The sequence below is a fragment of the Labrus mixtus genome, chromosome 8 (genome assembly GCF_963584025.1).
Source record: "Labrus mixtus chromosome 8, fLabMix1.1, whole genome shotgun sequence".
Taxonomy (NCBI): Eukaryota; Metazoa; Chordata; class Actinopteri; order Labriformes; family Labridae; genus Labrus; species Labrus mixtus.
In genome coordinates this window covers 15,563,854-15,586,170 of record NC_083619.1, presented here as the reverse complement: position 1 = coordinate 15,586,170, position 22,317 = coordinate 15,563,854, and the positions used below count along the sequence as shown (strand labels likewise).

Genomic DNA, 22,317 nt, shown 5'->3' with positions numbered 1-22,317 from the left:
ATGTCCCATAAAGAGGCTGTGAAGAAAAAGGAGAGGAAAGGGGGAGGTAAAGAGTCTACACACACAGTCACCTTATCATGAATGTATAGGGACTGAAGTGCTAGCTTAGCATGCTTATAATAATATCTGAAGATTTTTACAGATATGAAAAAAAGGGTTTAAAGAGAAAGAGATCCAACATGAGCGAAAACAGGTTTTAGTTTTTGCTAATGAGAGAATGCACACGTGGGCATTCTGATGTTTGGGAGCCGTTTCTCTAAACAAACCTCAGAGCGGCACAGCAGGTAAATGCTATAATTCATCGGAGCGCACACTGCGGCCCAGTTCAGACAGAGAAAGAGAGCTCTATGAGGCATTATTGGAGGTGAATAGTGCGAGTTGGTGCCCCAGCTAGATAAATAAATTCCCAGCGCTCAGGGCCCAGGACCTCACTGGTAGAGAGAACAAACAAGACCAGAGTCAACCTGGGTCACTTCTAAATGTTTATTTCACCCCTCCTTCCCGCCATCCTTCAATCCAAGTCTCCTTCATTCCATCCCCTTTTTCAGCATCCCCCCCCCCCCCACCCCCCAACACACTCTCGCACACATTCGGTAGACCACCCCCCAACAAATAAACACTAGTTGAGCTGCTATGGATACATGTGCATATGACAGAAACATGGCTTTTGCTTCTCATATACAGGAAACACACAGACCGCCATACCTGGGTTTTTAGGTTTGTAATTTAGAACAAAAGTTCTCAGCATTTTGACTGCATATTGAAGTGACAGCCACTTTGACACAGAGAACATTAAACCATACTTTTTTTGTTTTATTTTGGTGCCAAGCCTTTATAAAAAATGGGTTCTGGACTGTCAATCTTTACATCATTGAATGCAACGCTGAGAAAGGCTGCAGTGCAACTGAAAACAGGATAATGAAAACTCAATCAATATAGTAAAGCAACCTTTCTTCCCGTGCTGAAGAGCAACCTTTGTCTTTGGTGTGAGCCAAATAAAGCGGCACCAGTCACCTTAGAGTTTGCACCATTTGCCTCTGTCTTTACAGCGTGAAAGTATAAAAAGTAAAGGGTGAGGGAGACGGAGAGAGGCTGAACATTTTCTTGGTACTTGGGGAGGAAAAAAAGAAAATGGTTCTTGGGCTCAATAAATTCATTTCTGGTCTGAATGAAACCAGCAACGTGGAAAAATTTTGCCTTTCAGGCAGGGATGAATGTATGTTTCAACCACACATTAAGCAGTATTAGCGGTCAGTGGAGTGTCTAATGTGACTATTTTTCACAGTGGCCAACTCTGCCCATGATTAGCATAATTAGTAGAGGCAAGCCTATACATATGGAAATAGAAAGTGCCTAAATGCCAACCCTGGTGGAAATTTATGTGTGGTGGCTAACACCACTGGCACATCTGAATAGAATGTAAGTGAAACTGATTTTTCATTTTGTTTCCAGTTTTATACTGTTTTTAAGGTGTGATCTGAGCATGCTTGATTTTTTTTCTGAAGATGCTGGAAGCTGCAGCGTTTACACGTTGAAACTGATCATTTTTGTTTCTCATTTTCACACATAAATTAGGACTTTCTCCTCCTAAAATAATACAGCTGTCTTTGACGATTAATGAACAGCTACAGCGTGAGAGTGGACACAAAAACACACGCACACACTGTATTTCTATAGGTAAGATACCAAAGTGCCAGCTTCTCTTTCTCGCCCCCGGCCTCACCCTCCCACAGCCGACTCCGGCATTGTTTTACAGGCTGGGAAAGTTTTGGTCCATTTGCTTTTGTTGTGCAAAAAAAAAAAAACGTTCCCTCTTTATTTTATTCTGCTATTTGTTGGGGAAACATCTGAAAGAATTTGAAGGGTTGAATGACAAAAAGGGTTTGAATTCAGTGTGTACTGAAGGATTGTATGGAGGAGCGGCCCATCTGCTGGGAGCAGCCTGCATGTAGGCTGTGCCCTGGCTCGGGAATGCCATAGGGCAGGTCTGGGCCGAGGAGGACCCAAAGCAGGGCACAGTCCTGATTATGATGGGTGCAAAGGTAACAAAAGGAGCAAGAGGGTTTTTGTGGTGCTCAGTGCCAGGCAGGGAGAAAGGATTTTTCATGTCCTTTGCTGAAAATGAAAGAAATAAAAGACTTGTGTTAAAGGACACTGTGAAAAGGAAGAAAAGTAAATGATGGATGGAAGATGGAAGCCAAGGCGTAGCTTTCTTTTTTAAAATATATTCTTAGTAATCTGCATTGGTCAGAACTTTTTCCACCTAAAATGTATCTTTTTTTAGTGAGATTCTTTGTAAATTGCTCTTTTCTAACATGTTGTGTTAATCAGAAAACGTTAGCTTCTAATGCACTAGATAGCGGGTAAAAACATACATGTCACTTCCAGTCCTCTTCGTCTTGGGTCTTCCTCCATAGCAGCATGGGGCCTTTCAGAGGCCCCCTAATCCAGCTAATCTACCACACTGAACTTTGAAGGTGGCCTGGTCTGACCTACTACAGCCTGGAACCGGTACTAGGCCTGTAAGCCACGAAGACAGAATTGAGAAGAATAGAATAGAATACATTTTAACACAGCACTTTAAAGGTGGCCTTGCCTCTGTCCGAGCAGCCAGATGTGAGAAGCCGCACATTTTTCAGAGTTAGGGGATTCTGGGAGTTCAGCTTTTTGGGAAAGGAAGGGTCAGGTGGAAAGGAAATGAGTGAGGTTGGTGGAGACAGGGTTCAGTGTTTACACCGGTGGACACACACACACACACACACTAACACACTCAGAGCCACATGTGTGCACACATTTATACAAATATTATATTTGTGCACTTGCAGCCATGAAACCATGTCTGCGCTTGTTCAGACTTTTTTTATTCACTTTTCACTTTCCCAACTTTGTAACTGTTGTGAAAGCCATTTTAGTGTTGAAGTAAGTCAATTATTTAAATGTTGCATCCAACAGAGTTGCGTTGTTTTCTAAGATGTTCATCCCGTTTCTCAAAATCATCCACTCAAAGAACTGTTGTAGAAGTTGTGATCTCTGTGTATTTGATCATGTTGCCAACACAGTTTAGTATTTCATGCTACAAAATTGCTCATGTAATAAAATAACCAGCCGCTGGTTATGTTGAAACCCCCGACTTCCACACTCAAAGGCGCTTTCTTCCCAGGGTGGGAAAATTTCCGGGAACTGTCTCTTTAAGGCTGTGTGGAGCGCAGGCTGAGTGCAGGGAGAGGATAGGGGGGAGTGAAAGAGAGCGAGAAAAGGGAGAAAAGGAGAAAGAAGAGAGAGGAAGAGGGGGAGATAAAGTAGAAGATAGGAAGAAAGAGATATGAAAAGAAAGGATGAGGTTCCTGAGTGGTGGAGGAAGCACAGCTGAACTTAGCAGACTAGCCACGGAGCTGAGAGTTGGGTGGTTGGGGCCGGACCAGGGGTTGAGGAGAGAAGGCGAGAAAGAGAGAGAGGACTGGCTGCCTGGGTGGTCCAGATGGGAGGAACGAGACACAAATAGATATAATTTACTTCAGGAGGCCTGTAATTACAGAGCCAGAGTCTCTCCGAGCCACCCAGTTCCTGTTGGGATCAAAACCCCACGCTGCAGAGGTTAACATACGAAATGTCAAAAAAGGTTTAACAGATGTCAAAGAGGTTCGCGGGCGGAAAAGGTTTTATTTTGTAGTAGCCCTTTTTTGATTGGAAATCTGTGTTAGGAGGGCAGTGAGTGGAGACAGGGAGAAGTGTAGCTCTAATGAAACCAGATTTTCTGTACCTGTACTTGACTAAGTGACAAAATGCTTCAGTAAGAGTCACTTTAAAATTAAAAAAAAAACAGGCGTTGTGGTTTCCAAATGTCTAAAAAAAAAAAGGTTTCTATTTTTTTTATTTTTGCTCCTTTGGAATTAAATGAATTAAAACCTTAAAGTTTGTACCACCAGATTTGCAACGAATATCCAATAAGAGCATGTCCCATTTAGTTTTTTTCTCTCTCTGCGATGAACTTAGCTAGACGCTGAAAAAAGGCACCTCTGACTGAAAAATAAACGAGGTGACCTTTTATTCTGAAGCCCGTGCATAAGTAATTAAAGCCTTGAAAGCAAAGCCTCGAAATATTGGAGCGAGTCTCCAAGGCCCACAGTTCTAACCTGATCTCACACTTTCGTGGCGTGGGCTGAATAGTTTGTTTTTTCTTTTCTCCCCATCAATTATAGGAGCCTGCTCCGGGCTGGGGGAGGTGCAGAGAGCGAGAGTGAAAGAGGAGAGAAAGACAGAAAAAGAGATAGAGGGAGATGGAGGATGAGTTTGGAAATGTAGAGGTAATTAGGAAAATGAGAGAAATAGATAGCAGCTTAAGAGAAGTGATTAAAAAGAGTAACAAAGTTGAAATTTAGGAGATTCAAGACTTTCCCCACTCCCCCCGTTTCTCTCTCCCCCTCCCTCCCTCTTGCTCCCTCTCAGGGGTTGTCATGTAGTGGGACAGCGAGAGGGGCAGACGGGCCCTCTGTGATCCAGCGCGGCATGTTTCATGTCCACTTGGCACAAGCACAGATCCCCCCGGCTGGCAAACTCTTTTCAGGGCAACCTCCTGTAATTAGGGGGCTGGAGTCTACCACACAGCACAACATAGCTCTCCCTCTCTCTGTTTTTTCATCATCTTTCTATCTCTTTTTTGTTCATCCACATTTATCACTCTATCAATTTCCTTACCTTCTTTATATTCTTGTTGCTTTAACTTCTTTAATTCCAAAAAAACAGACCTTGTAGATGTCTTAGGTTTAACAAGTCTACCGATTTTTCGATTCAAAATATCTTTATCAATACCTGCAGCACTGAACAGAGTGGCAGAGGGGTTTTGGGGGCATCACAGTGCTGGTTTTCCTAACTAACAGGGCACATCTGTTCTGCAGAAGGAGCCAATGAGAAGCTGTATTACTCATTTCTCTTGGCCAGACTCTGGCTTGTGTGAAGTTCCTTCAAAACCAACACTGGCGAGGGCCAAGGGCGTTGGTCGATATATGTGTGTGTTCTTGTGTAAGTGAATGTGCAGATATATACTGAAGCAACACACTTTGTTATAGGAACCAAATGTGTGTGCGTGTGCTTAGGAAAGGAAATGATGTGCTAATGCTTATGTATGTATGTATCTATCTATCTGTCTATCTATCTATCTATCTATCTATCTATCTATCTATCTATCTATCTATCTATCTATCTATCTATCTATCTATCGCAAGAATTCAGTACAAATTTGTCCTATTTTCTTTCTTTTTTAGCGGGCAGTCGGGTAAGCACAGAGCTTCGTTACACCAAGGAGAAGCAGGGAGAGGAGTCAGTATTTACCTCACAGATGCTCATTCAGACCCCCAAAGAAGAGGGCACCAATATTCTTACCCAGGAAGCAATGCTGGTTCACATGGAGGCCGCCCTGTCTGCCAGCAAGGTCCAGGTGTCGCTGTTTGGAAAGTGAGTGGACCACGTGCCATTCTGTGTTAGCTGTGCTAATGCTTGTGTATATTTATTTTAACTAATAACTAATATTTGCTTTTAACTAATATTTTTCTCTCTTCTAGATCCTGGGATCTTAACAAAATATGCTATAAATCAGGAGTTCCTATTATAGAAAATGTCATGATTGAAAGGGTAAGTTCACAATAATCTAAATTTTTGGTCCTTTATGTACTTATTTATCCCCTACTTATGATGTAACCATTCTGTCTTTCTATTTCCTCAACCCAGATGATTGACAAGCTATTCCCCTGTATGATAATCACTCCATTGGACTGTTTTTGGGATGGGGCCAAACTTCAAGGAGGTTCCGCCTATTTACCGTAAGTCTTGGAATAGTTGACCACCTTAAAAATCATGGATATTCTTGCCTCTCACTTTACTCTCATTGATTCCATCATATCTGCATTGCAGACTAGCTTTTAGAGGGGTCCATAACTTTTTACACATGCTCGATGGAGACATACAGTTGGGCTTTGAAAAGTCTGTCAGTGGGTGCTGTGACTGACAGAGGTGGTCAGTAATAGAGTTCTTTTAGGGACCAGAGAGGGACTCGGGAGGGAGGGATGGAGAGAGAGCGAGAGAGAGAGAGAGAGGGAGGGGAGATGGTTGCTGGAGAAAACTGGGTGGTGGGTTGGTAGAACGGAGGACGGGGAGGCGGCGGCAGCGGTGGCGGTGGTGGTGGTGGTGGCAGGGGAGCCCTTTGGGTCAGACAATGGTAAGCATTCTTTCAGTTTACGAGTGAGTGTCCATCAGTGCAGGGGCCCCGGAGGAGGGAGGGTGGGGGGGTCGGCTTTGTCAGCTCACGGCTAACACTCGGCATTCTCATGGTAATGCCTCGGGCTCCCAGCTCCCAAGTTGTCCAACAAATAAATGGGCAGTATTCAAGCCTCAAGTCCCCCGAGAAAGACTGAGAGAGGCTACAAGACGGTTAACAGTGAAGTCTGGGCGTATTTGGGCATTTGTGGATTCAGGTTTTTTTTACCTTCTTTTTTTTCAGGGCAAAGTTCTCTTGAGAAATTGAGTCACTGAAAGAGAGCTTTTTTTGTCGTCAGAGGTGATATTTCAATTGAGCCCTTGATTTATAAAAGATAGTTTAGCTCATAGCAGATGTTTCTTTGCAGACGACTTATTTGTTTATATTTCTGTCAAGAGCTGACAGCTGTATGTTGCATGACAAGCGAGCACACACAGAAACAAACACAAGTTTCCCATCTTTAGCATCTCCCAGTTGGCTTGTGAGAAAGCAGTGCAACAGAGGGAGAGAGGGAGAAGGGGGTCTTTGATGATTCACACGTCTTCCAAGGATTCCTGTAAATCGCACAAAGTGTTCAGCATCTGTTGTTGTTTATCAAATGTCGTTTTTTCTCAGAAGGGAACTTGCGGCGGTCACTGAGGTCTGTGTGCTCAGAGTTAGGCTTCAGCTTGACTTCAGCTCTGCTTTAAAATTTAAAAAAGTGAAATTTAGAGTGAAGAGGGAGAGAGAGAGAGAGAAAAAAAAAACAAAGAGCGGTAATCTATGAAAAAACAAAAGGGCCCGATTCACTCAAGCAAAAAGTGGCTGATAAAGGAGTGTGTCTTTGCGAGCAGCAGCAAAAGAGAGCCTGGTATGTGGGAATAGGAGAGGAGCGCTCTTCATGAGCCATTGGAGGAAGATTGGGATTCTTTTAATTCCCTACTCTCTCTCTTTCTGTCCGTCATCATTTTATTGTGTGAAAAGAATCACAACATCTAGGTGGGTAAATCAGGGGGCAGCAGAAGCTCAATCTGTAGGGGCTTGGGTTGGGAACCAGAGGGTTGCCTGTTCAAGTCCCAGTACAGTCTTGTATGGAAGTATTGGTCTGGTTGCTGGAGAGGTGCCAGTTTCTGGCCCTATCACTGCCAAGGTGCCCTTGAGCAAGGCACCAGACCCCCAAATGTTTGGGCGTTCTTTTGTGTGCAGCCACACAACATTGACAAAGTATGTATTCCTAATGTAGCTGTTTTTCCCTCCTTTCTGCCATTCTGTGTAAGAAATAGATCAAAATGATTCAATGGACTGATTGTTTTTTTGTGAGTTGTTGACAATGAAAACAGAGAACTACTGAAATGTGAATCCATAAAGTGATCGAAAAATGTTCTACAAAAATCAAAAAGTGTGATTTCACCGTTCATTTTTGTTTGGAAAAATTGACTAAAAGTCCTTAGTGTGAAGCACATTTCAAATGATACTAAAGAGAGAAAGTACAGTACGTGAGGTAAAGAAGTTAGCTCGGTTTCTGTGAATATCACAAAGCAAATAGTGTGGTTACTCAATTGATTCCCCTCCTTAACTCACCTTTTCCCCTCCCATTCTCCCCAACTCCCTCCCTCCTTATCAAGATGTTTGGGAGGAAGAGGTAATTGTTATGACTCAGTGCAGGACATTGAGGAATGGAAGTGAGCAGGCAGCCACCATGCCTTTTCCCTGGGCATTGTGGCAGCGTGAAACAGGATAATAAACGCTATTTTATCCTGTATCTGCAGCTAGCCTCCTGCGTAGCCCAGCACAGCAGAAAGAGAGGGAGAGAGAGAGAGAGAGAGAGAGAGAGAGAGAGCGAATTAAACTGGACTGAAGGAATCCTAGTTTTTACTACTCAGAGTAAAAATCAGCAGAGCTTTGATAAAAATGATGAGTTTCTTTTTGGGATTATTGTCCAAAATCTGATGCACGATGTTCATCGTAACTGTGTCTTTGTTCTTCAGGGGAATGCCAGATATCCAGTGGATGAATCTGGATCCAGTGAAGCTGATGGAGGAGCTGAGTCAGTTCACTTCACTAGAGGGATTCAAAGAGATGTTGGACAAAGCACAGGTGAGACACAAATACACACTGACATATTTTTACTGATTGAAACACTTTTTTTTTTTATTTAGTTGCGTACTTTTCCCCACTGTGACACTTGAGTATTATTGTGTAATTCTTTAGGTGGGGCATGCCTATATGAACAGACCATGTTTAGACCCCTCAGACCCTGACTGCCCCCTCAGTGCCCCCAACAAGGAGCAAGGAGAGGTAAGAACACACATTTCAGTCATATAAAAAACAATGACCTGAGAAAGATGGCAGCAATACCCATAAAATAAAATGTGAGTACCTAACTTGTTTTGCTTCCTGTTTCTCTGCTGCTCATCTATTCAGAGTCCTGACATTGCCGGGCGTCTCCAGGGTGGTTGCCATGGATTCAGCCGGAAGTTCATGCACTGGCAGGAGGAGCTGATCCTGGGAGGGCGGATAAAGAGTAATCAGGATGCTCTGCTGAGGTGTGTGTTTTTTTTCTCCACTTTGTGTGGATTCTATAGATTACATTATCTTGTCTTACTGGAAGACGTAATAGTAAAGGAGGGTTGTGTGATTGCTTTCACTCAAGCTGTGTGACTGGAATCTGTGTAACCTCTTCCAACGCAACACACACACATGCTAGGAATGCCTCGTACTGAGAGGGATCAGTTTCCTGTTTGACCCTGGTCCAGGATAGGCCAATTAAAGATGACTGACAGACACATGAAGCCCTCCCACCGTGTCACACATTTGTTGTGCAAGATAGAAGGAGGTATAGAAGAAGGACAGCTGACTTCAACTATCTTTTAAAGCATGGCCAGGACAGATAGAGTGACAGCTCTGGGTCAGGTCTGAAATCATTACACACACAGGTCCAGCAAGTCCATGGATGTAAAGGGATTGTAGTCCCACAATGCATGGGCCACACTTACTTGCAGATGTTTCCAGTTCATTACGTTCACATTTTGCTCTGCACTGCAGCTCACTTAGACTCAGCAAAGAAATCCTGAAGACATTTGGGGTCACAGACCGAGCGGCCAGCAGACAGGCCGACTAGATTACACCTGCTTTAAGCTGTTTACACTGGCACATACACAGACAGGCAGGAAGACAATCCCAAAAGAAATGACACCTGCCTTGAGCTGTTCATAGAGAAGTCTGTTCCTGCAGCCAAAATGTCTGACTGGATGATTTCTAATGTGCTACATTTGTAGATGGACGATGCAGTGTACGTTTAAACTCAGCTCTACACGCAATAAACCGTGTTGACCTGACATCTCGGATGTGTCTTGAGCTAACGTTTGTGTGTTTATTTTTTTTGCAGTGCGGAGGCTCTACAAACCATGTTCCTGTTGATGAGTCCCAAGCAGCTGTACGAGCACTTTAAAGACGACTACGAAATCCACGACATCAACTGGAATGAGGAAAAGGCCACCGCCATCCTCGAGTCCTGGCAGAGGAAATTTGTGGAGGTGCAGATACACACTGATACACAATATGATATGTACTTGAATGCTCACATGCATACATTACTAAAAAACTGCACACATAAAGCTGGAAGGAAGAGTAGATTTGTATGTGGCCAACAACATGGGGGAGCACGATGAGGATAATGAGGAGGCATTTCCTCGTCCCTATGTGGTCTTGCTTTTCTTTGGCACCAAACACACACAGACACACACACACACTGCATGGGACTTTTCTGCAGTGTCTGAATTCCATCAGTCTTCAGCTCCCTTGTAAAGCGAATCACAGGGCACACCAGGGCAGTAGATGTGTTTGTGTGTCTATGTGTGTGTGTGTGTGTGTGTGTGTGTGTGTGTGGTAGGCCAAACATCCCTCTCTGTCAGAGCCCTAGTTATAGGAACAAGCTGTTGCTGTGATAGCTGATACCCACCACGTTGAGGGTAAGGAGAGAGGGAGGGAGAAGAGAGGGGACATGTGTGTGAGGGAGGAAAGGGAACGATCCCAAAACATTACCTGACAAAAACACAACACACTTCCTCCTGACGGAATAAAGAACCAAAAACAGAGTCTTTAGATTATCGATGATAACTCAACACGACAGGGTCAACACTTTTGTAGAGTTTTTGTCTGCTCGTGGCACAGAGAGGAGGGAGTCGTTTTCCAGGCCATGTGATCCCATCCCTTTGACTTTTGACCTCACAACCTCTGGCATCTGTGCTCATTACTCCTCAGTTGTCATACATACACACGCACTCACACACATGCTAGCACATGTAAAAACACACAGGCACACACATCCTTACTCACTTTTGCACAAGTTTCAAAGGGACAGTGTGTTTTTTTTCTTGGGGGGGGGGGGGGGTTAAAAGTCCCTAGTATATGGAGCTGTAGGAGACTATGTGCAGTAATGTGAAAATAATCTATAGCTCTTGTCATGTAGCTTTTCCGTAGCATCTTCTCTTGGTCAAGTAATCCTCAGTTATAATGGTAACATGCTGAAAAACACATATTTTGTGTTCTTTTGCATCCCTTATGGAAGGAAAGCTAGTTTTGGGATAATTGAGCCTGATGATTAACTGGTATTTATCCTTCAGGTGGTCCACCAGAGTATCCCAGATAACTCCACCCAGTCCCTCCATGCTTTTTCCACCACCACCCTCAATGACATCATGAAATCCTTCTCTGATGTCAGCGTCATCAGGGTGGCTGGAGGATACCTGCTCATGGTGAGAAAAAAGGAAAATGATGCTAGTAAGCGCGTGACTGAATGTTTGACTGTACTGAAATTTAACCCGGACGTTTCTTCTCCAGCTGGCCTACGCCTGTGTAACCATGCTAAGGTGGGACTGTGCCAAATCCCAGGGGGCTGTGGGACTGGCTGGGGTGCTGTTAGTGGCTCTGTCTGTGGCTGCAGGACTCGGTCTCTGCTCCCTGCTTGGGCTGTCCTTCAACGCTGCTACTACACAGGTACAACACAAACTTTATTTACATCTACTGTGTTACTTTAATTCAAATAAACATGTATTTGATTCAAAGCCTTGATTTGAATATCAAACACTTAAGATGCTCATTGTGACTCTTTCCCATCACAGGTGCTCCCCTTCCTTGCACTTGGGATTGGTGTGGATGACATGTTTCTGTTGGCTCATTCCTTCACTGAAGCTGGGACTAACATCCCCTTCAAGGTACCTTTATGATTCTTTTATCTCCCTCCCTCCCTCCCTTTCTCCTTCCCTCCCTTTCTCCTCTCCTCTCCTCTCATCTCCTCATTTGAGTTATTTTCTCCTGTGTTTTAAAGGAACGGACAGGAGATTGTTTGCGTCGCACCGGCACTAGTGTGGCTCTGACTTCCATCAACAACATGATTGCCTTCTTCATGGCAGCTCTTGTACCCATCCCTGCGTTGCGAGCTTTCTCTTTGCAGGTATGTTTTTTGTTCATCCATTCGCACACTCTTACCCGCATGCGCACAGACATAAACACATGTACACAATCGCTCACCGAGAGGCCTGGGGCTCCTTTGAAAATGAAAGAGATAACTTAAGAGAGGTGACACTTATTCAGAGCGAGGAAAGCCTTTGTTGTTAGTTTTATTGCCACTGCACCTACAGGGCCAACTTTTCCTAGCATGTGCGTGTCTCTGCCTGTGTGTATATGTGCATAGACTTTTGTGTGCATGTGTGTAATGTGGAATAATCAGAGCAAAGAGAGTGATAAACAGACAGAGAAAGGGAGAGAGCAAGAGGGAGAGAGGGAGGGAGGAGTGGATCAGTATATCACTGGCCCGTCAAGGCGGTTTGCTCTGATCTGTGACTAACTGTGGGTGGTCTGAAATGCACAAGCACACACACAAATACACACAAGTAGATGTACACAGAGTGGAACCCACAGCCAGTTAGAATGTCAGCTTCAGGGAACGGGGTGAGTGAAGGGTGATGGTTTTGCTCAGACTCGTAACATATATATTCCCTCCCTCCCACTTTTTTCCTTAGTCTTTCTTGTAGTTCTGTTATTTTGGCATTCTTTTCTCTCTCTCTCTCTCCCTTTCTGGCTCGCTCAGTATTCCTGGCTGGTTATTTAGAGCAATGATTTCTTCGCTTTCTGGGCTGTGGTCTCAGATGCTGAAAAAAAGAGGAGCTCTGATTCTCCCCAGCTGGAATATGGTGTTTGTAAATTCACATAATGTTCCCTGTTTTTCTCACTTTGTTTCTCTCTCTGTGTTTTTCTCCCAAGGCGGCCATTGTGGTCGTGTTTAACTTTGCCATGGTGCTGCTCATCTTCCCCGCCATCCTCAGCCTGGACCTCCACAGGCGGGAGGACAAGCGTTTGGATGTGCTCTGCTGCCTGTACAGCCCCTGTGCTGACCGTGTCATCCAACTCTCCCCGCATGAGCTGTCGGATGCTGGAGAGCAGCCTAACACACCTACGACCACTACAGCCCACACACACCAGTACACGGGAGGGTCGACAATCACCACCAGCACCCAGATCACCACCACGGTGCAGGCGTTCACACAGTGTGATGCAGCAGGCCAGCATATCGTCACCATCCTGCCACCTACATCTCAGATCTCCACCAGCCCAACATCCATCATCGTCTGCCCACCATCACAGCCTCAAGGTAAAAACAGTTTTGTAAAAACATTATTTAGGTTAGGTTAGGTTCTTCATTACATGGCTTGTTGCTGAATACTTCAAACTAATTATATGATGTAATTTCTGTTAGTTTTGGCCTGGTCTCTTTTATAAAAGAGATTGTGTATCACAATAGAAATACTCCTGCTAAAATTAACGGTTAAATAAATAAATACAAAAACGTCAATTTTCTACTTGTCTCTCCTCCACTATAGCCATCACACCTTCCCCCACCACCACCTCTGTGCCAGACCCCTATGGATCCCAGCTCTTCACCCCAACCTCCAGCTCCACACGGGACCTGCTCGCCCAGGTGGAGGATTCCAAATCAGGAAAGAAGTGTGTCCCGCTCCCTTTCCTGCACTGGAACCTGTCCAGCTTCGCCAGGGACAAATATGCCCCTCTGCTCCTCAAGCCTAAAAGCAAAGCAATCGTGGTGGTTTTCTTTCTGGGCCTCCTGGGCCTCAGCCTCTACGGGACTACCATGGTGCACGACGGACTCTACCTTACAGACATCGTGCCACGCGACACCAAGGAGTATGACTTCATCGACGCCCAGTTCAAATATTTCTCCTTCTACAACATGTATCTGGTGACCATGGATGGGTTCGATTACGCGCGGTCGCAGAGACTGTTGATCCAGCTACACAATGCCTTTAACTCTGTGAAATACGTGGTCAGAGACAGCGACGGAAAACTACCCCGGATGTGGCTGCACTACTTCCAGGACTGGCTCAGAGGTACAAAATCAGTCTCATTCGTGTTTTTTTTTTTTTTTTGTGTGAGTCAGGTTATTAGGAATTCTCTGCCCCCCCTGAGGGTTTCTGATGATGATGTCAGAATCGGGTACATGTGCATCAGGTTTTTTCAGGTGTGAGGCCGGGAGCAAGCGTCTGTGTGTGAGTGGGGGAGAGAATGTGCAAAGGGTGAATGAGAGTTCAGTCAAGCTGTTTACATCCATCCACCTGGGCCTAGGAGGGGGGGGGGGTGCACAAGACAGGCTGGGGTCAAGGGTTATCTTGGCATATGTGTGTGGGTGGGTGTGTGTGTGAATGTGTGAGAGAGTATGTCCTCAGGCTATGACATGTCATAGATGCATTCAAGAGGAAGTGAACACTAACGGGTCAATTAAAGCCAGCTACAAAAAAAAAGAAAAGGGACATTTCTCAAAATCGAAGTTTTCCTGTCCACATGCAATTACCAATAGTTTTATGACGAAGGAAAACTTACAGGAAAAGAAAGTTTAGCATTGACAATCACAATAATCCTTTTTTTGGGGTTTGTGTTTTACCTCTTGCAGGTCTTCAGGCTGCATTTGATGCTGACTGGCAGGCAGGGAGGATTACCACTGACAGCTATCGCAACGGCACAGAGGACGGAGCACTGGCTTACAAGCTCCTCATCCAGACTGGCTCCAAGAAAGAGCCTTTTAACTACAGCCAGGTATGTCCATAAGCTACCAGAAAGACTCTAAAACAGACCTGCCTGTCAATCCTTTGGCAGTGTGTGTGTGGCATTTTAGACAACATTCAGTTGTCTAAAATGCCACACACACACTGTGTAAAAAGACAACACCAGTTGTCCTTTTACCATATAATTTGACACAAACTTTTGCATTATTTTTCTCTAGCTGACTTCTCGCCGTCTGGTGGATGCAGAGGGTTTGATCCCCCAGGAGGTGTTTTACATTTACCTGACAGTCTGGGTCAGCAATGATCCCCTTGGCTATGCTGCCTCCCAGGCTAACTTCTACCCACATCCTAGAGAGTGGATTCACGACAAGTATGACACTACAGGGGAGAATCTGCGCAGTAAGTATCTTTCACATATTATTTTAGCCAAAATGATTTTTTTTTTTTTTTTTAATCTCAGACCGATTTCAAATTCTAACTTTTTTTTTGTTGCTCTCCTGCAGTCCCAGCTGCAGAGCCCCTGGAGTTTGCCCAGTTCCCCTTCTACCTGAACGGCCTTCGCCAGGCCAGCGACTTTGTAGAGGCCATCGAGAGTGTGCGGGCCATCTGTGACGAGTTTGGCCGCAAGGGTGTGTTCAACTACCCAAACGGATACCCCTTCCTCTTTTGGGAGCAGTATATCGGCCTCAGACACTGGTTCCTGCTGGCCATCAGTGTGGTTCTGGCCTGCACTTTCCTGGTCTGTGCCATTCTGCTGCTCAATCCCTGGACCGCCGGCATCATTGTAAGCACTTAAACTCTCATCCTCATCCATCCTGTTGCTCTTCTTTTCCTCCTGCCTGTTTCTATCCTAAATTTCATCCTACCTCAACAACATCATTAGCCTCTTCTTCCCTCTCTTCTTCATCTCACTTTCTTCTCACCCTCCTCAGCACAGCTCAATAACACTGTCTAGGGGGCCTCTTTTTCTCTGCGGAGGGCCAGTACGCACACATACATACACACACACGGAGACCTTTGTCATTCTAATGCAGGCTGGGCTGGCCTTAGAAAAGGAAATGCAAAGGAGCAAGAAAGGCTTTGCCCTCCTGAAGCCTCTACCTCCAATTCCCTCACTGCTTTTGTCAGGGGGGAGAGGGAGAGACTTGGGGACAGGACGGATCTGCCCAGTTGCGACCTTGGCCTGCTAAACCCATCCATCAGGGATATATGTGTGTGTGTGTGTGTGTGTGTGTGTGTGTGTGTGTGTGTGTGTGTGTGTGTGTGTGTGTGTGTGTGTGTGTGTGTGTGTGTGTGTGTGTGTGTGTGTGTGTGTGTGTGTGTGTGTGTGTGTGTGTGTGTGTGTGTGTGTAAGGAAGGAAGAGAAAGAGAGAGAAAACGACAGTCTGAGTTGGAAAACATTTCACACACAAGCTGGTGGGACCGGTGCTCCTTAAGGGCCCCCCAAACTCACGCACACATACACACAAATCCACATCTCCCTCAATGTTGGGGGCTGAAGTGTAGCGTAACAACAGTGCCAGCTTCAGTTGGAATGTGTTTAATTTAAGCAGCACTGATTGAGACAGCAACACAACACAATCTCCTCAGACAGGCAGCTAGCTCGAGAGAGCGAGGGTACATGCATCTACAGTTTGTAAGCATCAGCCCGCCTCTGAAGATTTCACCCGGCATGTATGTGGTGGACCAATCAAACGGCTTTTATCATTTCCAATTTAACCGTGCCCCTGCTCAGAGCCCCTGCTGAGATCAAAAGCTCCTTTTGGGCTGGGAAACGTTTTCTCCTTCTTGTTTTTAAGACTTGTTGCTGTTTGTATTTCGGTTTACAGCACAGGAACACTGCGTTGGTAAGATGTTGCATTTTAATATCGGAAACAATAAAATAAGCACACAGGCTTGCCATCTTGTAAACTAAAAGAGGACTTTTCCACAAATGGAGACAAATGTTAATAATATGGAGTCATGGTAGTGCCCATGTTCTGTTGTCTCAGTCGAGTGTCAATCATTCCCACCACCTTGTAGAAGGAAGAGTAGAAAGAGAAGTACGGAGGAGGGGTACGGCTATAAGCCTCGGGGTGGGTCATTTGACACCATGTGGTTAGGACCCTGAGCACAGGGTCAAAGATTGTGTGAGGTGAAAAGGCAAGAAGGCTCAACTCATTCACTAACGAAACTCAAATTCACAAGGGATTTTTTTTCAACACAATTTGGTTACACTTGTAACCTGTGTTTCTTTGTTATGCTACTAGTTTTCAAGAATTAGCAGATAAAAAAACGCTTCAGTTTGTAACACTTCCTTTCCATGTTTGATTCTCAGGTGTTCATTTTGGCTATGATGACAATGGAGCTGTTTGGCATCATGGGTCTGATCGGCATCAAGCTTAGTGCCATACCTGTGGTCATCCTTATCGCCTCTGTGGGCATCGGAGTGGAGTTCACCGTCCACATTGCACTGGTAAGTCCAGCCTCGGCACACACACTCATGGATTAACTGTAAGGGAGGCTGAGCTCCTAATATTAAACACCTACTTAACTTGAAACCTGATACTATGGTCTTACTGTTAAATACTTTAACTTTAGTTTTCTGCCAGTTGTATGTGTATTTGTCTACAAAAGAGAAGAATTATATCCAACCAGGATTATTATTTCTAATTAATAGTCACAACATTTATTTATTGCTAAATAAAAATAGACATATTATAAGAGCAATAGGCTGTTTTTTGATGTTTTAACATCAGGGCACAGTACAGACCCCTGGGGCGTGTAATTCCTGAAATGGAAAGTGATAAAGGTGAAAGAAGTGTGATTAAAGATTTACAAGGAAGCTTGTGTAGCGCAGTGATCCCCTACAAAACCAAAAGCAGGAATTGTGATGTGTGCCAAGCCTCGCCACAAGCAGAAGTTCTGTGTGATCGGCAGAATTTCCAACTGATTTCCCCCTCCTTTTCCCCGCCGCAGGGCTTCCTGACAGCGATTGGCAACAGAAACAAGCGCTCGGCGGTGGCTTTGGAGCACATGTTCGCCCCGGTGGTTGACGGAGCGATTTCTACTCTGCTGGGCGTTCTCATGCTGGCAGGCTCCGAGTTTGACTTCATCATGAGGTGAGACACAGAATGTGTGTGTTTCTGCATCTGTGTATGTGTGTGCATTCAAAAAGTGACGTCACTCACGTAAACAGACATTTTGTGTGCACCTTCCAGAAGCCCATTTGTTACTTTCAGAAGAAGCAGTGTTTTGGTTTTACACCATTAGTGTGTGTGTGTGTGTGTGTCTGTGTATGTATGTGTGGAGCCAGTTGTCAAACCTCTCTTTGGGACGGGAGGAAGCCCTGTAGGGGGGTCAGGGTGCATGCAGGTGGAAATGTTATACCCCTATTTATGCACACACACACACACACACACAGACAAACACACACAAATACATACACACACACGTGTGCACAAATATGCACCTGGTTCTGTCATTCTGGGCACCCACACATCCGTCTCCCCAACCTCAGAGCACAACAAATGGGGAAAACATCAAGGGTGTGTAGCAGCTGCTCATAAACATGGAAGTGTTCTCCTACCCACTGGGTGATGTGTCTCTCACACCAACACACACCCACCCCCACACACACACACGCATAGACGAGGGAATCTGTAAAAATTCCTATCATCCGTTTGGCATTCTATCCTCCTTGTTGGGTGCCGTAATAAAAAAAAAATGAGCTAAATTTGAACTGGTCAGCCTGTCAGATGGTTTGAAGCCCACCAACAGACATCACCCCACTAACGGTGTGTGTGTGTGTGTGTGTGTGTCTTTGTGCCTGCTTGTACTTGTGTGTGCGTGGGTTTCCTACCACTGTTTCATGGTCAGAGTGGAAAAAAAAGGCAAATAGCTCGATGTTTTTCAACCGAATGTGGTCCGGGCCCAAACCCGAAACCACAACCTTGAGCTCACAGACTGCAACAGTCCTCCATGACATAAAAAGAGCAGCCTTTTCTGTAGAAACAGAGACCGAAAAGAGAGAGAAGGAGACGGCCTCTGAGGGTGGCTTCCTTGCTTTGTGTATGAAATCCCAATGGGTGTGTAGATAAAGTTGGATGAGCAGACTTTGGAATTGAAAAGATGAAAAGGTGTAAAGGGGTAAATTAGTAGGACAAGAGATAAACATGAGGGTAAATTGGGGAAAGGATTTGAAAAGAGAGACATGATATCTACCTATGAATGAGAGAGACAGAGGGAACTAAAATCTCTGTTGGCGGTCTTGTTTAGCTGTAGCTGTGCTCGGATGAATGGGGCAAGCCAGAGCTAGCTAGCTAGGGAGTAGCATAAATACACTGCTGTAAACATTTCCTGGCCTTCTAATGCACTGAATAAACAGCAAGCCTAACTCGGCTCTGCTCAGAGTCCTCTGTCTCACATGCACACACCCTGGAATAACATGCACACGCACCAACACATCAACACACAGGGAGACATGCATGTATGTACGGGCATGTAAACACTTCCACTCACTTTTTCTCGCACATATGCACACACGGCTCCCCAGGCCCTGACTACGAATGGAAAAGATTACAGTTCATATAAACAGCAGAATTCCTTACACTGAGACACTGTTGGAGGTCCCAATGACGTCTCACTCTCACTCTTTCTGTCTCACTCATTCCTTTCTTTCCTTTTTATGTAAGGATGCTAAAGTGTAGATTTTGATTTAAAATGGAGTCCAATTCTATACCATGCAAATGATGACGACCTATTTCATGATTTCAGAGTCTGTGTGTGGTTTAAAGGCTGTCAGGTTTTGATCAGACGAGGTGAGAAATTGGAAAATCTCCCTGAAGCGTTTAGTCACAATTGGTTAGTTTGACATGTGTTGCGCTTCTGATAATGGAAGAAAACAAGGACAGTGGTTAAGGGGGGAAAGGGAAAATATGCAAGGCACAGTAGGGGGGCTGAAATGGGTGTAAATGAGTGTTGTGAAATCACGGCCAACATGCAAGACATGAACTTTTTCCTTCAGATTGACCAATGTCAAATGAAGTAGTACTATCTGCCATGAAAGGAGTCCATTCAGAGGTCAGGACCGTGTTTACAGCTATTATCCTCGTCATTGTTGACTTTTTTTTCTTCATTCCAGCACTCATTTTTTTCTTTTACCTCTTTGAGTCTGGCTGGCGGTTAGCATCTCACTGTCTCCCTCTTTTTCTGCTTTCTGTTAGTGTTTAAGTGGAGTCCTCTCTAATTTTCTTGTGGAGCTCTTTCTTGTGGCCTGCCTCCGCCCCCCTGGCCTCCTTGGAGCTCCGCTGAGATGCACGCACATACACACAAACAAAAACAAAACAAAATGGACACACACACACACACACATGCACAGAGTGTGGGTGAAAAGAGAGCAAGAGGAAAATCTTGAAGTTGCAGAAGTGGAGGCATCAAAGCATGTTTTAGTTGGACTGAGCGGGGAATCAGATTTGCCCCCCTCTGCCTTTGATACACAAATACTGGGCTTTCCCTGACTTCTTCCCCTGAGCTACTTCCTTTCCTTATGTGCCAACAATGTGTGTTTCGAGCCGTGCATGAGCGTTTGTTCCTATTTGTATTAAGTCTCAGGCCAATGTGGTCTTGCAACCAATTGCAAGAAAAAAATAATTAAATGTTGTAAAATTGACACTTTAAAGAGAAAACCTTAAGTCAAAATAGTAATTTAGATGTTATGCATCAGGACTCTGTGTGACTGAGGGTTTGTGCACTTTTTCAGTGTGTATGTGCAGCTAACCAGAATGTTTTGGTCTCTTTTACATCTCTCTGTACGTGAACTTCAACCTCATTTCATGTTTCAGAAAGGACAATCGATCAAAGATGTAACTGACACAACTCTTCTCTCCACCCTTCAGGTATTTCTTTGCTGTGTTGGCCATTTTAACTGTTCTGGGGATGCTAAACGGCTTGGTTCTCCTGCCGGTCCTTCTCTCCATGATGGGTCCTCCAGCTGAGGTCAGTCCTGTAGACAATGCCAGTCGCCTGCCCACTCCTTCACCTGAGCCCCCTCTGCCGCCACCCATGACCCACCACGGGTACTTCACAGGCCACCACAACCCGCGCTCATCTCGTCAGCAGGCATTTTCGGAGTCGTCGGACTCTGAGTATTACTCGGAGGTGACCACCACATCAGGGATTGGAGAGGAGGAGTATAAGTACTGTGACAGGAGCGCCTACATCACATCGCACACCAGCGCTCCATCTACAACATCTCACATTCTGCTAGAAGCCAGCAAGAATCCCAGCTTCCCAAAGCTTACGGTACATTGCACAGTCACACAGAAAAAAAAGAAGCCTGGATGTCAAAATCTTATTCAAATGAATTTCTTCCTCTGAAAGTTTAAAGTTCTATTTCATTTGTTTTAGGTGGTGAAGCCATTCAGAGAGAATGCGACAGGCACTGGTGGAAGGATAGAACCGAAAAATGAATCCTCCCATATTGCACAGTCACCTCTGGGCTCCCAGCTAACCTGCTGGGATGGAAACAAGCGGGAGTCAAAGCAGGGCCCCCAGAGGCTCCAGGGACCCCCTGGGCAACACTTACCCAGCAACAGAGCTCACTTCCCTGGGAGGACTTGTCAAAGCAGCCCCAGGCACAGCAGCAGAGGGCCTCAGCCAAACAGGACTAAAGGGCCTAGCTATAGCAATAGCAACTCTGCCCTGCCGACACAACAAGGATCTGCTGGGGGGGCTGTTACCATGGTAACAGCCACAGCTTCCGTGACTGTTGCAGTGCATCCGACCTTGCCGGGGACGGCTTACCAAGGCTACATGCATGAAGGTTTTGAAACTGACAGTGAGTCAGACTGTTTTGAGGCTGCTAAGAGGACCTGTGGTGGCAAAACAAACTTTTCTTCATGTAAGAGAGACTCTTTAGAGCTCCAGGACCTGGAAGCAACACAGAGCCAGACGGAGAATCAGATCAGCAAGACACAAGGTACATTGGCACCTAGTTCATCAAGGAATTACCTTCATTTTAATCTTCAAATAGGCATATTAAAAGCTGACATTTAACCAAAGAAACGTTACATAGTAAATCACAAGTAAATCTTTTTAGATTTTTCAGTGTCTTACTTTTTCTCTCTCTTCTCTGTTTCTCTGCTGTAGGTGGGTTGAGGATCCAGGCACCCAAAGATTGCTAGAATCCTTCTTGCTGCCTTCTTGCTGCCTTCTCCCAGGCTGCTTCGCAGAGCACCTTGACGCCCAACTCACATTATGTCTTGAACTCTCATCTGTACATAAACTTTACACAAAAAAGGAGAGGATTTATTTCAAGGACATGTTAAGAGAAAAAGAAAAAAGACATTTTATGAATTATATAAATCTATGAGTATATATTTTAATACTAAAAAAGAAGGAAGCTATTTAAAAGAGTACTGTATAACTTGGGTATACTCTTGTGTAAAAGTTCAGATGTAAAAGATTATTTGTTTTTGTGGGGCGGTTGATTTTTTTCCTCCCCTCATACTGTATAGAATAAGAAATGTCCTATATGTAAAAAGTGTCCAGAAAAAGTGAGATGTTATTATTAAGATATTAGGCTATTGAATATACGTGTCAGTGTTTTATTTCTATTTGTAATATTTTGTTTTGGTTTGTTTTTTTGCTGCTACACTTCAAAAATAATTTTAAGTGATTTGCCTTAAGAAAATGCAGTACCCCCCTCTCCCCCCTCTGGTTTTTAGTCCGTATAACTTTGTACACAGTATTATACTGTGATTTATTCTGCATCTGATGCACTCTGTTGTATTTTTAAGTGTAGACGCCTCTGTCACAGTGTGCACTGTAAGAAAATAGCAGAGGGTTACACTGCAGATAATGTCGTCCTAACAGATGAAACCGTTGTGCCTTCAAGTTGTCCCCTCCCCTTTATTCTCACAGCATGCAGAGCTCAGTATTAACTTCTCACTTTGGTGGGAAGAAATGTTTGACCTATTTGTCTAGAAGCAGTAACAGACTGATGTTTTTTCATTATCACCATCATCTGTC

General features: G+C 44.7%; 1 protein-coding gene across 1 annotated transcript in view; it reads left to right on the top strand.

Annotated features, from left to right (window-relative positions):
• The window catches only part of ptch2 (patched 2), a 29,211-nt gene that overhangs the window by 5,677 nt on the left and 1,217 nt on the right, over nt 1–22,317 (top strand). The window contains exons 3-23 of the mRNA XM_061044648.1: nt 5,262–5,451; nt 5,559–5,628; nt 5,725–5,816; nt 8,218–8,326; nt 8,441–8,527; nt 8,654–8,775; nt 9,618–9,765; nt 10,855–10,986; nt 11,072–11,227; nt 11,353–11,445; nt 11,559–11,684; nt 12,494–12,881; nt 13,111–13,635; nt 14,196–14,338; nt 14,526–14,706; nt 14,811–15,091; nt 16,625–16,762; nt 17,266–17,408; nt 20,184–20,589; nt 20,695–21,265; nt 21,436–22,317. The exon at nt 21,436–22,317 is cut by the window's right edge and continues 1,217 nt beyond it. Of these exons, the coding sequence (XP_060900631.1) occupies nt 5,262–5,451; nt 5,559–5,628; nt 5,725–5,816; nt 8,218–8,326; nt 8,441–8,527; nt 8,654–8,775; nt 9,618–9,765; nt 10,855–10,986; nt 11,072–11,227; nt 11,353–11,445; nt 11,559–11,684; nt 12,494–12,881; nt 13,111–13,635; nt 14,196–14,338; nt 14,526–14,706; nt 14,811–15,091; nt 16,625–16,762; nt 17,266–17,408; nt 20,184–20,589; nt 20,695–21,265; nt 21,436–21,470 (4,136 nt within the window). The 3' untranslated portion in view covers nt 21,471–22,317. The remainder of the gene's footprint in view (nt 1–5,261; nt 5,452–5,558; nt 5,629–5,724; nt 5,817–8,217; nt 8,327–8,440; nt 8,528–8,653; nt 8,776–9,617; nt 9,766–10,854; nt 10,987–11,071; nt 11,228–11,352; nt 11,446–11,558; nt 11,685–12,493; nt 12,882–13,110; nt 13,636–14,195; nt 14,339–14,525; nt 14,707–14,810; nt 15,092–16,624; nt 16,763–17,265; nt 17,409–20,183; nt 20,590–20,694; nt 21,266–21,435) is intronic.